The 17,908-nt window shown below is 39.4% G+C and overlaps 1 protein-coding gene across 2 annotated transcripts in view; it reads left to right on the forward strand.

Annotated features, from left to right (window-relative positions):
- The first annotated feature begins 1,757 nt into the window (after positions 1-1,757).
- Positions 1,758-17,908, forward strand: part of LOC124595107 (transport and Golgi organization protein 6 homolog) — a 100,148-nt gene continuing 83,997 nt past the window's right edge. For both annotated transcript variants that reach the window (XM_047133704.1, XM_047133705.1), the window contains exons 1-3: positions 1,758-2,020; positions 5,119-5,254; positions 14,369-14,633. In XM_047133704.1, the coding sequence (XP_046989660.1) occupies positions 1,936-2,020; positions 5,119-5,254; positions 14,369-14,633 (486 nt within the window). In that variant the 5' untranslated portion in view covers positions 1,758-1,935. The remainder of the gene's footprint in view (positions 2,021-5,118; positions 5,255-14,368; positions 14,634-17,908) is intronic.

The raw sequence follows: 17,908 nt of genomic DNA on the forward strand, positions 1-17,908 counted from the left end.
GTGGTAGCCACACCCATCATTGCATGTGGTGAACTAGATTTATGCAGTGCAGTTTTAGCTGGGATCAGCCAATTGGTCCTGGTGTATGGGCCCCAGAATGCTGATGTCTGCAGCCTATTAGCAGCCTGTATCCTTGTTTAGTATGCCACACAGTGCGAGTTCTATCAGCATTGCAGTAAATGACTGGAACACTTGCAGAGAATGCCAGCCTCTGTACAGGAAGCCCCATCTCTGTGTGTGGCAGTGCACACGGTCATAGCACCCACACCATCATAAATGGGAGAGAGGCTGTACTGCCCTCATCACGACCCACTGCCCACTGGGCAGAATTCGACTTGCTGCTGAGGCGAGCCTGTGGCAGCAACATGTGTCATAAAGAGGACCTGGTGCTAGTAGGTAGTGCTGTAGCTGGGCTAGTGGTGGCTGCTTACTGATCCATGGTGTGGTAGTGCCTAGCATAGCCCCCTTGTCGTGTTTGGTCTGTCACACTGTGAATATCTCTAATAAAAACTCACAGCTACTTACACAAGACAGCGACTCATATTTTGTGCCAATGCATCACTACACCTACATAGATACTCAGCAAGCCACCTTACAGTGCGTGGCGGAGGGTACCCTGTACAACCACTAGTCATTTCCTTTCCTGTTCCACTCACAAATACAGTGGGGGAAATACGACTGTCTATATGCCTCTATATGAGCACTAATTTCTCACACGTAATATATGTTGGCGGCAGTTGAATCGCTCCTTGTCATGTTCCTGACAACATTTCTGCTAGCGGCCAGTGGGGAAACTGCTGGGCTCATTCTGTAGGACTCTTGTCTTACTGCTGTGCTGGTAGCTTCGTAGTGCCACGGCTTGTCTGTCTCGCAGTGTATAAACAGTCACGTTTCTTTGATGTCTACCAGTTGCCTGTAGCTTCTGCAATGCTACATTATCATGCTTCCACGAAATCGCCAATAAATAGTGGCAGCACTGCAATACTTAAAAATAAATTGCTTCGGGAAATGCATAGAGAATGAGATGTGGAGACAACATGGAACACAGTTGTTGTCATAATAAAGACATCTGTAAATGTGTCACAAGTAAAAATACAAGTGATATATCAGTATGGAGAAACGTACAATGCTGTGACTGAGAAATGGCAACAGACTTTGTTCGATACCTGGATGAATTTAGAGGTACCATACGGTATCTTTCAGAATTTATTAGTAGATGCAGATGTAACTGACAAGAAAATGTTCCCAAATGAAGAACATCTGTTTATTTCTATTTAAATTTAAATTTTTGCTCCTTGAAGTCATTGTTTCAAAACTTGTGTGTTGTGACCAACGAATTGAAACTGAACAAGTTAAGGAAAAGTGGCGTACAGCAACTGCGTTGGTTCAGGCACCTTCGAAGGTTCGCATTCGCTAAACGAGTTCGGATGTAGTCACGGTGACTTGTCTTTGCATCAGGCGGGTGAGAGACAGCACCTTGGATGCTCGAGCAACTTTATATTCTGGAAGCAGCCTGGTTGCAAGAACGGAACGAATCTGTGAGACGTGATAGGCAAACGCCGTAGAAAGAAAAACAATCTAGAAAAATCGTCACACAGTGAATATACGTATGCACTAAGATCTGCTTTGTAAACTACTGACTGCTTTGGAAAGAGACACGTGTTGTATACGCGCTAGGGGCAGAAGGCGATCACAGCAAAATAAAATAGTCATCTGTAAACGATGTTGGAGTATCTTCGCGCTCTTTCTGTCTTTGAGCTCGCTGTTGTAAGAGTTGAACGGCAGATTTTGGCAGATATTGCGTGATTATGAGGGTGATTGGTAGTGGTTGTTTGCTTCCTAATTGAATCACCTGTGACGAATCGATTTGAGCAAGCTACTTAATCGTTTGGTAGTCATATTTGTGCCGGTTTGGTTCATGTTGTGACATCAACCATGTCTGAGTTGGAAAATAAAGTTAACCTACTGCATAACGCCCTTCATCGGGCTTTGAGTATGCTTGTTAAGCCAGCGGATGAAAGTAAGTGGAATTTCACAGTTCTGAAGTTGTCACTTCTTTAGCTGCTGTAATCTGCAGCCAAGCGGTGAAAAAGAGACTCCATGAAGTAATGCCCGCATAGTTGATGTACGCGAAATAAAGATCAAGTAACGTGTTGCAAATTAGAGCGACGCGATTTCTGTACATTTCACTGGTGCTGCGCAGGCACTGTTTGCGTGATAGATAATTTCGTTCCCTTCACCCCTCTACTTCCTATTGCCTCTTTACCGCCGTTTGCTTAGGAAATGGAAAAGGGTATATACTACACATGCACACAATAAATTCATTCAGGGTAGCAGTTATTGATTAAAGAACTGAATATGTGTCAAATAGGATTTGCTGTTATGTAAATGAAGAAATAAAGAACCATAATGACAGTTTTCCCTTCCTCCTTAAAGTCATAGTCTTGCCACACAGCATTAGACCCCAGCGTTTTTAAATATTTGCTGTATTTTGCAACTGATTCATCACTTTATGTATGTCATTCTGGGTTGCTTCTGTATGGTTTCTCTCACCTTATGAACATATACTGAAATGGCAATAAATTTGTAGTAGTTAGTAATTCCAAAATTGTAACTACTATATTCTTTATTTAGGCGCTAACTTATAATTGGTAGCTCAATCCTTGCATTACCACTACCAGGTCTTGTCAGCAACTTGGGTCCAACATCTGTTTACTCATATGCTGCAAACATATTTGGCAGTGTTTTAGAAACCTTCAAAAGGGCAGTTGTATGACTAAAAATACTTACTAATCACTGTATCTGTGCTACAGCAGATAATTTATAGCCAAAGTCTGTGAGAGAATGACAATTCAGTGCTGCATATTAGTGTCCAGGAATAAACAGATCATTCTAAAGAGTGAGAATAGATACAATAGAAACATTATTGTAATGAGCTGCTGATATTTTAAAATTAAATTTTATGGTGTCAGTGCTTTTTTTGTGTGTGTGTGTGTGTGTGTGTGTGTGTGTGTGTGTGTGTGTGTGTGTGTGAGAGAGAGAGAGAGAGAGAGAGAGAGAGAGAGAGAGAGAGAGAGAGAGAGAGAGAGAGAGATATATGCAAGCAATTTGCTGTTTTGATCTTGTGTGTGTTGTACACGTTTTGGGTGAGAGCTGCAGTAGGTTGTCCTGTCTTTTGGAACATTTTTTGTAGAATAGGTCTGTTACTTAAAAAATTTGAGTGCGTGTAGAACCTGTATCTTCTTTAGAGCTTCTTGGAGTTCAGTGTATACTTACATACTGCAATGTAAGATTTACTAGCCAAAGAATGTTGCAGTACGAGGCATAATGGGAGTGAAACAACTGTCAAAAATGGTAGAAGTTGCTCCTTCTCAGGGAAGTTGTGTAGCTCCTTCAATTTTAGTTGACAAACCAGTGTATTATTATATGGAGGACCGGCTAAGGCTCTTACACAGTTGTTGAAATATACAGACAGTTGTCAAAGCTATTGGTAGACAAAATAAAAAGCCATCAGTACTGCAAAAAATTTTTCTGATATGCCGCAATACTAATCAGATTTTGATAGGCGGGAAAATCTAATGTTAGATGTCGAAACTAGTAGTGTATATGGAGCACAAAAATAATTTATATCCGGACTGAACTGTTTTTAGTAAAAGATCAAACTGATTGCTAATTCCTACACAAACTTTTGTGAAATAATTTAATACAGTTATAAAATATCCACATAATTACGAGCACATTAAAGATCACCAAAACAGTTTCATAGATGACAGGCTAAGAATGACCACCAAAAACTGTTTGCAGAGTACATGAGAAGACCATTATGAGAAGTTCACATGGCTAAATAAATCATATTGGAGTGACCATGCAGAAAGTTTACAAAATATTTGATTGTTCAACTTACACCTGTAAAATACAGCAAGTAAAACAAATGACTATGACATAAATGAGAATAATTATACTCCACCTGGAGCACTCCTGAGACGATTTTATGGGGCTGTATTTTGAGTTGACATTAAGATTAGGTTATGACAAGCTAGATTATCAATATACCCACATTAGAACAATAGATTCTGAGGAAGTAGAGTTTGAGCACAAAAAACTGAGTAACATAAGTGCAGAGCTATCACTTGACCTGCTAATATATGGTATTGCACCTTATAAGTCTCATTCAAAGAAAGAAATTCAATGTAAAATGTGAAGCAGAGTTGGGTGAAATATGATTACAAAAAAGGGGGGAGGGGGGGAAGCCTTCAAGGTAAACAAATTTGCAAAGCAGTTTGTACTGTTCTTTCTCACAGCATCCAACTAATTTAAAGAATTACTGAACAATTAATCTCATTTATTGAAAAAGAAATCAGCAACAGCATGGAATACAGAAATAACAAAATAACTAGAAAGAAATGTCATCAAATAATGAGAAATCATACATTTCTTTTTAAGAATATTAAATTTAGAAGGCTTTTGAGGCCAAGAAAGTAAGAAATGGGTAACAAAGTGGACAGAAAAAAGAAAAAAATGACCCTGGGAATGTGGTATACCGAAGAAAGAGAGAGAGAGAGAGAGAGAGAGAAACAACAACAACAAAGGTAGAAGAATTGGAATTCTTGTCTCATCATTGTTGGTCAACAGGGAGGAAAATACTTACAAAAATTCAATTTGTTTATGCTGGAACTAACATTACAACATACCATGTGAGACTGTAATTAGTGGTAATCATTGGATTCAGGTGAAAGTAACTTCTGCAAGGTGATGCAAATCATTAAAATCATTTGGTATCAGATCTAAAGACAGAAGCAAGCTGGTTATGAAATTAGATTGGAACTGTGTGTGTCAGATGACAGGAAACCATTTTCAGTCACACTCTATGAAGATGGAATAAGTGTTAATAGAAGTTAAGTCTGACTTGTGATATCAAACTTAATTAGGGACATAAAGAAAATAAGGTATTTGATTATTGACATATATGATAGAACTAATCTGTAACCTCTCCCTCCTAACATGTCCTTCCATTGGCTAAGTTTTATGTGACTGACATTCAAGATTGTTAGTGAATCAGATGATTTTCTGTTCTCTACTAGAGAAGTACCTGTATTGTGTACTGTCTTTGTTAAACAGGTAACAAGGGAGAACTTCATGAAATACTTGAGCTTAACATTCAAAATGCCATGAAGGAGTTAAAACTGGATGATTTCAGTGATATGCAACCTCTTCATGGGATAAAATGTACTGTCAATGCAAACAGCAGTGTGAGGTAAGTTTGTTATGATTGCATTTTATGTTTGCTTTTCCTATGTATGCAACAAGTACCATTTCCTTCTCCAACACCTTGCTTTCTGTATCCTTGTTTTCATTATCAAGGAACCCTTAACTGTGTCCTTGCATGGTAGGCCCTATTCTGATGTGGGTCAGTGAGAATTACACCAACTGAAGCAGAACAGTTAAAAGCACTTCAGAATGCCCATACATAAGAAGATGTATTTGGAGTAAAGAAGGCTGCTCACCAAATAGCAGTTAGTAAGCAGCTGCACACACAGAGAACTTGCTGGCTTTGGGAATCAATTCTTTCTTGGGCTACAGAACAAATACACACACAAGATGCACACTGTCATGTGCCTGTGTCCCTCCATAGTGCCAGCTGGACGCACAGTGGCCCTAGTGCAGTTTGGCAAGTGCATTGGGTGGAAGGCAGGAAGAGGGGTTAGGGGTGGGTAGGTAGCAACTTGCTGGTTTGCTGGCTAGGAATTGGGGAGAGAGAGGTGACAGATGTATGGGCTCGGCATATGATGCATGAATACTGGAGTCGCTGGGGGGAGGGGTAGTGCATGATGGTGATGTAGAGACATGAATTGGGAAGACAAAGAAGAAACTGAGGGGCAGAAGCTGTGAGACAATGGGTTAATAGAGACTGGGGCAAGAAGAGTTACGGGAGCGAAGAATGTTTTACAATGATATCTACCATCTGTGTAGTTAAGGAAAGCTGCTAATGGAGGGCAGGATCCAGATGGCCTGATTGTGAAGCAGTTATTGAAATCAAGCATGTAGTTCTAGCTGCATGTAACACTACAGGGTTGTCAACTTCATTTTTGGCCACAGTTTGGCAGTGGCCATTCAGTTTGGTGGACAGCTGGTTTGTTGTCATACCAACATAAAAAGCTGTTCAGTGATTGCAGTAGAGTTGATATGGCTGCTTTCATAGATGGCCCGGCTCTAATGGGTTAGGATAAGCCTGTGACAAGACTTGAGTAGGAAGTGCTGGGTGGGTGGATTGAGCAGGTCTGGCACCTGGGTCTTCTACAGGAATATAATCCCTGTGGCAAGGGGTTGGATTTGGGAGTGAAGGAGGGATGGACTAGGATGGCATATAGGTTGGATGGGCTATGGAATACCACTTTAGGAGGGGTGGGAAGATCTTTGGTTGGATGTCACTCTTTTCATGGCATGATGATAGATAATCAAAGCCCTGGTGAAGCATGTAGTTCAGTGGTTCCAGTTCACCTGTCCTAAAATGATATTCCGTTGCCCACCCAACCTACAAAGGTTTTGTAGTCCAGCTGTATGCTACTTGTAATCCCTTGCCACACGATTCATATTCATGTCGGAGACCCAGGTACAAGATCTGCCAAATGTACCCACCCAGCACTCCCAACTACAGTCTGCACACACAACTATGCTACTCCACAGAGGCTGAGACACCTGTGAAGGCAGCCATGCCACAAACCAATTCTGCTGCAATCACCGCACACTGTTTTATGTTGGTATATGACAACCAACCAGCTGTCCACCAGAATGAATGGCCACTACCAAACAGTATGGCCAAAAATAAAGTTGACCACCCCGTGGCACAAAATGCAGCTGGGCACAAGATGCTTGTTTTCAGTGTTGGCTTCCCAAACTGGGCCACTTGTATTCTTGCCTCCACCACCACCTTTTCTGAACTGTGCAGGTGGACATTTTCCTTGTAACATGTCATTTGTTCCCGTAACCCTCATGGCCTCAATCTCTGTTAATCCACTGTCCCCACACCTGCCGCTCAACAGTTTGCTCTTCCTGTGTTATCACCCCTTACCAGTTCACATGTCCATGTCACCTTCATCGTACACTGCTCCCCACCAGCTGTGAAAACTGCGCATCACATGCCTAGCCCATACATTTACCACCCCACACTCTTGCATTCCTTTTCTGAGCCACTGGCTACCTAACTCCTTTCTATATATGAGATTATTTTACATTTTATTTTGAAATAAAGTACAATATTTTCCTTAATGTGCTTAATTATGTTAAAGCTGCATCACCTAAAAATTATTGCTTTGTTAAATAATTTCAGTAATTTGCAGTGCAGGACAGCCCCTTGATTTCTGCAAGTAGTACTTTGCATCATTCTGCTAGAGTCACCTTAGACATACCCTGTTTCTCTGTTTAGCCATGCATTCTGTAATTAAAAATTTATGAGCTCAGTACTAAAGAAGTGTGGTTGGACATTTGTGTCACTAGTAGTGTTTGTCGATGAACTGCTTTCACTGTTAGCGTTGCCACTTTTTTGGAGGGACAGGTGATATGGAATTTTTACATCAAATTTGACTTTAAAGTACAGGGTTGGAGCAGTGGACATACGTAGAGGCTGCCACAGTCAAGTCCCAAGCCCTAAATTATAATGTTATTGTGTTGAACTGTGTTCTGAATGCTGTGGCAGATTAGTTGGTTTGGGAACATGCACATGAAGATTTGCATGCGCAAACCATCAAGATAAGCTTTATCAAGCAGTAGCAGTGGTGTTCATAAGATTTTTGTACAAACAGGGGAAACATTATACACAAAGACTTTAATACTGACTTTTTGGAGGAAAAAACTGATCATGTGTACATAGTTACTGATGTCCATCTTTGTATTACTTTCCACAGAAGTGTCTGCAAACTGACAAGGATAAGGCAGTGATTGAAATTTTCATTTTTATTGCATGCTGTAAGGTAAAAATTGCTCTGCCAAACTGGTTTTGAACTGAAACACCCGCCTTTCATGTACGCTGAGCTCCCAGTTATGCTGGATTGCTTATAGGTGGCAAATTAAAACTCTGCTCAGAGCAATGTAATTCAGTCTGAATGGAAACCTGTGGCTATTGATAAATGGAACTCTTCTTTATACCATTTCACTTAGAAGTGCTTGTCTTCGGCACTGTGGGAGTGTCCCTGTGGAATCTCGAAGGAAAGAGAGGTAGTTCATGACAAGCTGGACATTTGTAGGTTTAAAAACAGTGCTCATGTAGTATCATTATTTATTTACCATCTGTGAATATTGGGAACTAAAAACTAGTCCAGCACACAGTTTTAATTTATAACATGCAATCATTTCAGCGTGTACTTTATACAAAGGAAGTGATTTCAGTCTTTACTTTCAGTTCAACAGAGTTTAATGAATTGTTTATAAACATGTTATAAATACTTTGAGCTACTTATTGTGTTGTATATTTGCAGGATCTGGACCTAGTTTTGTTACAAAGACAGATTAGGATAAATTTAAACAAAAGTGGATGGAAATTGAAGTTCTAGATATTTAGTTCAAATGGTTTAATTTAACTGACAGCAGTTTCATTATGAACAGTACTATAAAGTTCTTCATTGCTCCACCAAAAGGCAAAAAGTTCACACCTGGCAAATTAAATAAACTGATGAAATTAAAGTGATTTAATTGGAAAGTGATGTAAAAATTGACACACACAGAATATAGGTCTCTGACCTCTGATTTTGGACAGATAATAGTGAAATCCTTGGGCTATGAATTCACTTAATTAAAGAAATAAATAGTTTAGCACCAAAAGTGTATACCCTGGTAAGTTTTATTGATACCATTTAGGCACCAATATCAATCTTATAATGAGGAAAAATTTTACAAAAGTCACTGTCATTGAAAAACAATCGTTCTTTTGATCATGACCATTTGTTCAGCATGGTAATGAAACACTTTGCAACCACTCAATGCCTTACCACTAGACCAAGCAATGGTGTCCCCCACTTATACACTTACATTACTACTCTGTAATTCACTCAAAAATGTGTGGCAGAGTGTTCGCAGAACTACTTTCAGGCTCTGTCTGCCATTCCGCTCTTGAGTATCACATGAGAAAAATGAACAACTAACTCCTTGTGTAGGAGATTTGATTTCTCTTATTTTATCATGATGGTCATTTCCCTGCATTCTGAAAATAAAGTTGGTGATTGTAATTTCATGAAAAGATCCTGCCGCTATGAAAAGTGCCTTTGTTTCAGTGTTTATTCTTAGTGGATTTAGATGTTATGGCATTCAGTCTTGCTTTAACAATTTTGCGGTGTTTATTTCTTATTTCTTTCGTGGCATTCTCTATTTGGTAAGGACTGTTTGTCACTTAGACGTACATTATGCTGTCATAACCGTTCACACTTAAGGGATCCTGAACTAATTGCTTGAAATAATTGTAGGAGAAAGCATTCAATAAAATTTTTGATGTTACTTTATGCCTTCTTTCAAATCTATTTTTGCCACCATCTTGAGATTAGACTATAGACTTGACTGACTACTGACATATACTGATGTTAACATGATAGCAATCTGTGCTAGGCTTCTGTAAATGACACCGACTGACATGATAAATTTTTCTCTGTTGAATGTGTTAAGTATGATAACCAATAAAAGTATCCTTTTGGCATTTTCTACTACCTTGCCAATGTCATAAAATTTTACTTAAAAAAAAGGTGGTATCATTTGTACAGCACTTGGTCAACTGTAGTCATAGCTTCATAACATGAGCTAGAGGGTCACCCTAGCAGACAACACAAAAGATACAAAACAAATCTGAGTTTGGGAAAGCCAAAAGTTGCATCTCACAAGATTTTGTACTTAGTCCAATCCTATTCATATGTTGTATATGAGTGATATTTCAAACCGTGAATTGTGTTAATGTAAGTGTACTATTTGCTATTGTCATAAGTTAAGGAGCATTTCACTTGGATGGATATTTGGAAGGAACATTAGTGTATCTGTCCATTTGTAAGTATGTGTTATATATTTTGGCTTTTATGGCCTGTCCTACAGCCTTGATCTTCTGCCCATGAATTTTGAAAACAAAATCTGTCCCATTATACAGTAATAACAATTGATATAGAACCAAGGCAACAAGTGAGTTTGATTTGACTGTGTTATAGAAAACATCTTAACCCTTTAACATCACAAAACCCAGCTTGGGCAATTCTCAGTGACAGGATTGACTTACTAGTCCCAAAAATAGATATTGTATGTCACCTAAGAGACAAAACCTATTGTACAGATTTGCTAGTGCCCAGATTGTTAACAAATTAAAATTGAATATCATGTCAATTGATCAAAAACCTTCATTCCATTTTGAGGTTAAAGTTAAGAATAGGGGCAATGCGACCTGATGTTTTTTCGACTTATTTTATAGAATTCTCGGATGTACGACCAGGTCATGTCATAATTCCTCCACGGTATTTCAGCAGACAGACACATTGACATTCATCAGGGATCACCTGAAGAAGGCAACAGGTCTGTTTGCTGAAATATTGTGGAGGAGTTACAGCTTGACCCAGCAGGACACTCAAGAATTCTATACAATAGGGAGAATGTTGGCCAGGCCTTGTTCCCTGTAATATATTTATGTTGGTGAGGCACCAATTTTGGATAGCCAATGGCAGGATGCTTTTCGGTAATTAGAACTCTTATCTTTCATACTGATTTGTATTTAAAAGTACATATATGTTATTGTAAGTACTTAAGAATTAAAGATCACTCACCAAAAAAGTATAAGTGTTGAGTTGTCAGTAGGAAAACTTGCTAGTTTTTTGAGTTATCCTTTGATGAGCTTGATTAAAGTTCAAAGTTAGCTAGTTTTCCTTCTTTTGTGTGTACCTATTGACAGCTCAATGCTTCTTCTTTTTGATGAGTGGTCTCCTTCAGTCCTAAAGTACTTACCACAACATTTATGTGTGGTAATGTGTTATTTTGAGACAAGGCTGTAGCGTACTATCAGAAGATATTTTTTTCCCAAATCAGTGGACCCAATGTCAAAAAAAGTAGCATTGCTAACAGCATTATGTAGAATTGATAGTGTAATATCTGGCAAAGATCTGAAAAATCTCGGGGTCTTGCCTTATTTGTCAATACATTACATTTACCATTTAATAATAGTCACTATAGATAAAAAGTCATCACTTAAGGTATCAGTTTGCAGTCATTAAGTACTGTAGTATTGGGAGCTCAGAAAGTGCCCCTGACATGCAATAATTCCTATCATTAATGATAGTTATTAATATACTCCTCAGAAACGGGTTATAGTTGCTGTATCTTTTTGGTAATGGATACATTAAGGATTCTTTATGTTTGTGGATGCAGGCAATGTTCAGCTTTTTATGTCAACATGATCATTATGAAATTCTTTAAACCAAATGGTGCAGGTATCATAAACTAGTAACACAGTATATATATCTAAAAACAAAGATGATGTGACTTACCAAACGAAAGTGCTGGCAGGTCGATAGACACACAACAAACACAAACATACACACAAAATTCAAGCTTTTGCAACCAACGGTTGCTTCATCAGGAAAGAGGGAAGGAGAGGGAAAGATGAAAGGATGTGGGTTTTAAGGGAAAGGGTAAGGAGTCATTCCAATACCGGGAGCGGAAAGACTTACCTTAGGGGGGAAAAAGGACAGGTATACACTCGCGTGCACACACACACACACACACACACACACACACACACACACACACACACACACACACACACACACACACATCCATCCCCACATACACAGGCACAAGCAGACATTTGTAAAGATCTCTGCCCAAACTCTTTGCCTTTATAAATGTCTACTTGTGTCTGTGTATTTGCGGATGGATATATATCTGCGTGCGTGCGTGCGAGTGTATACCTGTCCTTTTTTCCCCCCTAAGGTAAGACTTTCCGCTCCCGGGATTGGAATGACTCCTTACCCTCTCCCTTAAAACCCACATCCTTTCGTCTTTCCCTCTCCTTCCCTCTTTCCTGATGAAGCAACCGTTGGTTGCGAAAGCTTGAATTTTGTGTGTATGTTTGTTTTTGTTGTGTGTCTATCGAACTGCCAGCACTTTCGTTTGGTAAGTCACATCATCTTTGTTTTTAGATATATTTTTCCCACGTGGAATGTTTCCCTCTATTATATTAACACAGTGTATAGTTTGATGACTGATGAGGATCTTGCACACTCACCACCACGTCACCTCCCCGTCTCCCCCACACGTGGAAATAAGCATGTTCAATATAGTGTAATTTTGGATTGATTTTGGTGCCAATAGTATTAAGTGTTGAATCCCTAACACTTCAGAGTCTTATTGGTGGCATCATGTAAATATCCTTATCCATCACTCCTCTGCCAGTCTTCTGCTGTTGGGTTGTTTGGGGAAGGACACCAGACAGCGAGATCATCGGTCTCATCAGATTAGGGAAGGAAGTTGGCCGTGCCCTTTCAAAGGAACCATCCCAGCATTTGCCTGGAGCAATTTGGGGAAATTGTGGAAAACCTAAATCAGGATGGCGGGATGCGGGATTGAACTGTCGTCCTCCTGAATGCGTGTCCAGTGTGCTAGGCACTGCGCCACCTTGCTCGGTCCCTCTGCTGTTATATGCATTAGTGCCCCATTTTATGTGACTCGCCCACCCCCTACCCCCAACATCTCTCCCCATTATAAGTATAAACCCTTTCTTCAGATACCTGCCTTCCCATTCTTGCCCTTACAGTGCTATAGGAGTTCAAATTGTGATTTAATTTTCCCAGGGTTTTCAAAATCACTTAAAGGAAATATCAGGGTGTACCCATTTCCAAGACTTAAGTGTCTTTCTCCTGCTGAGCTTGTTTAATTTCTTTGTATTTTTTCACTCATATTATATTACCTACTAGTTTATACAAAATGGTAGGCAGTTATTAGTACCAGAATTACTTGTTTTGTTGTTTGTATTAACATGCTAACTCCTTACTGATACAACTAATCACTTCTTTGCAAAGCTTTATTTATACCTTGCAAATGTTCTTTCATGCTGTGGCATGTTTCTATTTCTATTTTCTGAACACTCTGTGTTTGTCTAAATATTTAGTATTTTGGAAAAATTTAAATGAAATGTAATTTAATAGTTCCATGTCCATCTTTGTAGAGTTAAGTGAACACTAAATACTAAAAGGAAATGTTTACATAGTGTGGGTAGCAGTCACAACACAAAATAGTGACCTGCCTCTCTAGGACACCATATCAGTTTTATATGAAATAAAATATTAGTTCAGTACACTTGATTAGCCAGTTATCAAAAGTAATCTCCAGATGTAAAAAACAGTCTCTTATGGGACAGTTTTTGCACTGATTAATTATGGGATAGATATATGGGGCTATGCTGCTCACATACATACAAACAGAATATTAACCTGGGAGAAAAGAGCAGTCAGGATTATCCATGGACTAGGGTATAAAGACTTCTGCAGGGAAATATTTGTACATCATTAATACTTCAGTCTACTCATTGTATCTTTACAAATTAATGAAATTCTGTGTGACACATCAGAACAAAGCAACAAAAGTGTTCCAGTGTGTGTGCAATACAAGAAAGAGAGAGTGCTGCTATCACCAATTTTGTAGCCTTATAAAGTACACTAATATTTTTAGCATGGATAAGTAATCACTTACCCATATGTAAAATGTATCTACTCTCTGTTTGAACAAAACTTGTAAAAAAAAAAGTGCTATGAAGGTTGCAAAAGTCATCATTTGGTGGGTCCATGTGAAACATGCAGTATAATAGATAAATAAACTATGCAAACAAGTTTTAGAATTTCCCCCGATACTGCAGTTATACAGTCATTGTAAGAAAAGAAAACAAAAACAAATACCTAAGTAAATATTGCACAAGGTATTATTTTTAGTATGTGGACTGAGACGTGCTCACAGCCCATGTGCCACCAAAAAGATAAATATGAGCCATGAAAGCCAACAATGTGTGATGAAAATACTGCCTTCTGGTATATTTTGTGGCCTCTTTTTGGCTTTTTTTTTTCATTTTAACTGTAGAAGAGATTTTAATTTCTTTCAATGCAGTTGTTATTACTATTAGATTATTTTAATAAAGAGGCAAAAAGTTATCCATGCTATTTACTGTACTAGCAGTGTCTTGGAAATTACGATTTATTTTTGGTAATTGAGGTTTTATTTTCTTGTGTTAAATTGACTTAAAATTGTAGATTTTTGCAATATGTGACTGCTTATTTCACAAAACATTTCATTAACAAATATCTGTATTAGATACTCCTTTCATTCTTGTGATTTTACTAACACTAACCCGTGTACTTTTCCATAGGTGGAAGTTTGTATGTGTAACTCTTCACATCCTGCTATCAATGAAGGTGACACTGAAGCTGCTAAGTGCAATGCCAGCAGAAGGCAGGAATAAGGGACCGAAAGACTTGCTGAGTGTTGCACAACAGAAGACCATTCGCACCTGCCTCCAGTTTGTTGTGTCCATGGGGCTGCTGCCCAGCCTTCTGCCTGGAGTTGGTGTTGCCTTGGCTGCACGCTGCTCCAGTGCTGCCAATCTTAAGGATGAGGAGCTTCTGTTGCTGGAAGTAAGTCACTATGCTGTATGTGTTGCCTTCTGCTGATAGTGAGGCCAGACGTAGCAGACCTTGTTGCTCTTGCTCTGGCACTGCCTCTCCTCTGTTGAGGTCCAGGTAGCTGTAGACAGGAGCTTTTAGTTGTAGGAGACTTGCAGAGTCACTTTGGATGGCTCAGGTGTGCGCTATATGCTGAAAATGGCCACTTGGGTGTCAGAGTGCACATGCAATCCAAATGTGACTGAAAGCTGAAGTAGAAAGTAAAATTTTCCACGATATATGGAACATACACTATCTGATCAAAAGTATCCAGACACTCTTTGTAGTGCAGAAGTAGTCACGAGAGGCAGATCCACCAGTATAAAAGGAGGTGGGCAGTATTCTATTGTCTGTATAGAAGCAGTAACAGCAGACTGGCTTGGTCAGGAGCACACAGTGACTTCAAATGTGAACTAGTTATTGGACATCAGTGAACTAAAAAATCCTTAAGGGACATTTAAACTCTTCGGAAGCTGTCCAAGTTCTGTCAGTGCTGTGATAGGGAAGTGGAAACATGAAGGAACAACCACAGCTAAACTGAGACCAGGCAGACCTCATGTACTGATGGGTGAGGACCAGTGAGCATTATGGAGGGTGGCTGTAAACAATTACATGAAATCAGCAGGAGGAACCACTCAGGAGTTCCAAAGTGCTACCAGCAGTCCTACTAGCACAATGACTTGCGTAGGGAGTTAGAAAGGATGGACTACAGTGTTCGAGCAGCTTCTTGTCACACAGTCCTGTAGTAAGTGCTAAGTGACCTTTGAGTTGGTGTAAAAAACAATGCCACCAGACAGTGGATGACTGGAAACGAGGATTAATCATGCTATACCCTGTGGCAAGCTGGTGGAAGGATTTGCATTTGTCAAATTCCTGGGAAATGTTGTGTGTGGTGTGGTCTCCTTGTTAGAAAATGCTAAAATGCAGAAGGATATGAAGACATTCTGCACCATTATGTACTGTGAACAGTTGAGGAACAATTTGAAGACTGTATTAGCAAGCCACTGCACCCTGTCATAAAGCAGCATCTTTGAAACCGAGGTTTGTGGACAAATATATTGCTGAAATAGACTGGCCTGCCCAGAATCCTAATCTGAACCCAATGGTACAATTTCAGGCTGAGTAAGAATGTCAACTTTGTTCTAGGCCCCAGCTTCCAACTTCACTACCCCCACTCTGGATTTTGCTCTTAAGGAAGAATTGCTGGCACTCCCCCCGTCATTGAAAATGTCCCAGACACTGTCAAGTGTCTCAAAATCGAAGAATGGACACACCTATATTAATTTCCACTAAGAGGTGTCTAGATACTTTTGATCAGATAATGTATATAGGAAAGACTGACATGCCCCCCTCCTCCTCCTCCTCCTCCTCCTCCTCCTCCAGGACATGTAGTGTTTAAAGTTACAGATAGAAACAGTAGATCTAGCAAAACACCAAAGTAATATGACAGTGAAGTCAAGTAAACATCTGTCATGTTGATCATAAAGTCATTCAAATGTAGCTTGAATATGATAACAAGAAAATATTGAAACAATATGGTGATACTGGGTTACTGTTATTTACCTAGTACTAACTGAAAAAACTGCACATACAATATTATACTGAGAACAGGCAGTCTTGTGAAGTAATACTGAATGCATTACCAGGCAGTAGCTTTGAACAACTAGCATTACAGCCCACTTGAGAAGAAGTATTTTAGGCCTGCAGCTGCTATAGTTGGAGTCACGAATGATGGGAGTTGAGCTTAAGCGTGTTCTGCGTCCCTATGTCACGTGTTCTCCGACAGCCAATGGGCATTCAGTAGTGTTCTGAGTGCTCTGTTGCGAATGCTGTAGCTAGTGTGAGCATTAAATGTGATCGTAGCGAGTTGTTTACATAATTTCTATTCCATTTGTTGCGGGTTGTCATTGATGGTGGTAACAAGCGACAAATTCTGCTTAAGGAAACAAGAGACATAATTTGCAGGCTTATACGCTTTCTTCAAGTGCAAAGCACATGCATGCACATACTGCAGCTGTTGCTTGGAATTGGCAACAACGCAATCCCTGTCCGTAGCTTGATATGCACAAATTGCCATCATTCGTGGATCGGGCTATACCATACCCACATTTTGTCACCAAATACACATGGATGTGACCATGGTGCTATTACTATGGCAATGATCAGAAAATGTGTAAAGGTATAGAGAGAGAGAGAGAGAGAGAGAGAGAGAGAGTGTGTGTGTGTGTGTGTGTGTGTGTGTTAGTTGCTAACTTCCTATGTGCAATAAAAGTGTTGTGGTTAGAAGTTCAAACACAGCCAATCATGCTCCAAATAAATGCATACCAAGTAAAATAATAAGAGGGCAAATACACGCCTTGGTATAATGATAACATCTACATGTATACACTGCAGACCACTATGAAGTGCATGGCAAGAGGGTATGTGCTGCTCTACCAATTAGTAGGGTTTCTTCACATTCCATTCATGTATAGAGAGTGGGAAGAATGATTACTTAAATGCCTGTGCAGTAATTAATCTAATTTTATCGTCATGATCCCTATGTGAGTGATACATGAGGGTTTGTAGTATATTCCTAGAGTCATCCCTTAAAGCCAGTTCTTGAAACTTTTAGTAGACTTTCTTGTGATAGTTTACATTTATCTTCAAGAGTGTGAGAGTTTACTTCCTTCAGCATCGCTCTGATTCTCTCCCATGGGTCAAACAAACCTGTGACGAATTGTGGTGCCCTTCTTTATGCATTTTGTATCCCCTGGTAGTTCTATTTGATATGGGTCCCACACATTTGAGCAATATTCTAGAACTGGTCGCATGAGTGATTTGTATGCAATTTCCTTTGTAGGCTGATTGCATTTCCCCCAGCAGTCTACCAATAAACTGAATTCTACCCCCTGCTTTACCCACAACTGAGCCTTTGCGATCATTCAGTTTCATATGCCTACAATATGTCACACCTAAGTATCTGTGCTAGTTGACCAATTCCAACTGTGAGTCATTGATATTATAGTCATAGGATACTACACTTCTTCGTTTTGTGAAGTGCACAGTTTTACATTTCTGAACATTTAAAACAAGTTGTCAGTCTTCGAACCACTTTGAAATCTTATCAAGATCTGACTGAATATTTATGCAGCTTCTTTCAGATAGTGCTGCATTATAGATAACTGCATCCTCTACAAAAAGTCTGAGGTTATTATCAATATTGTCTGTAAAGTTGTTACTATACAACATGTACAGCAAGGGTCCCA

The sequence above is a fragment of the Schistocerca americana genome, chromosome 2 (genome assembly GCF_021461395.2).
Source record: "Schistocerca americana isolate TAMUIC-IGC-003095 chromosome 2, iqSchAmer2.1, whole genome shotgun sequence".
Taxonomy (NCBI): Eukaryota; Metazoa; Arthropoda; class Insecta; order Orthoptera; family Acrididae; genus Schistocerca; species Schistocerca americana.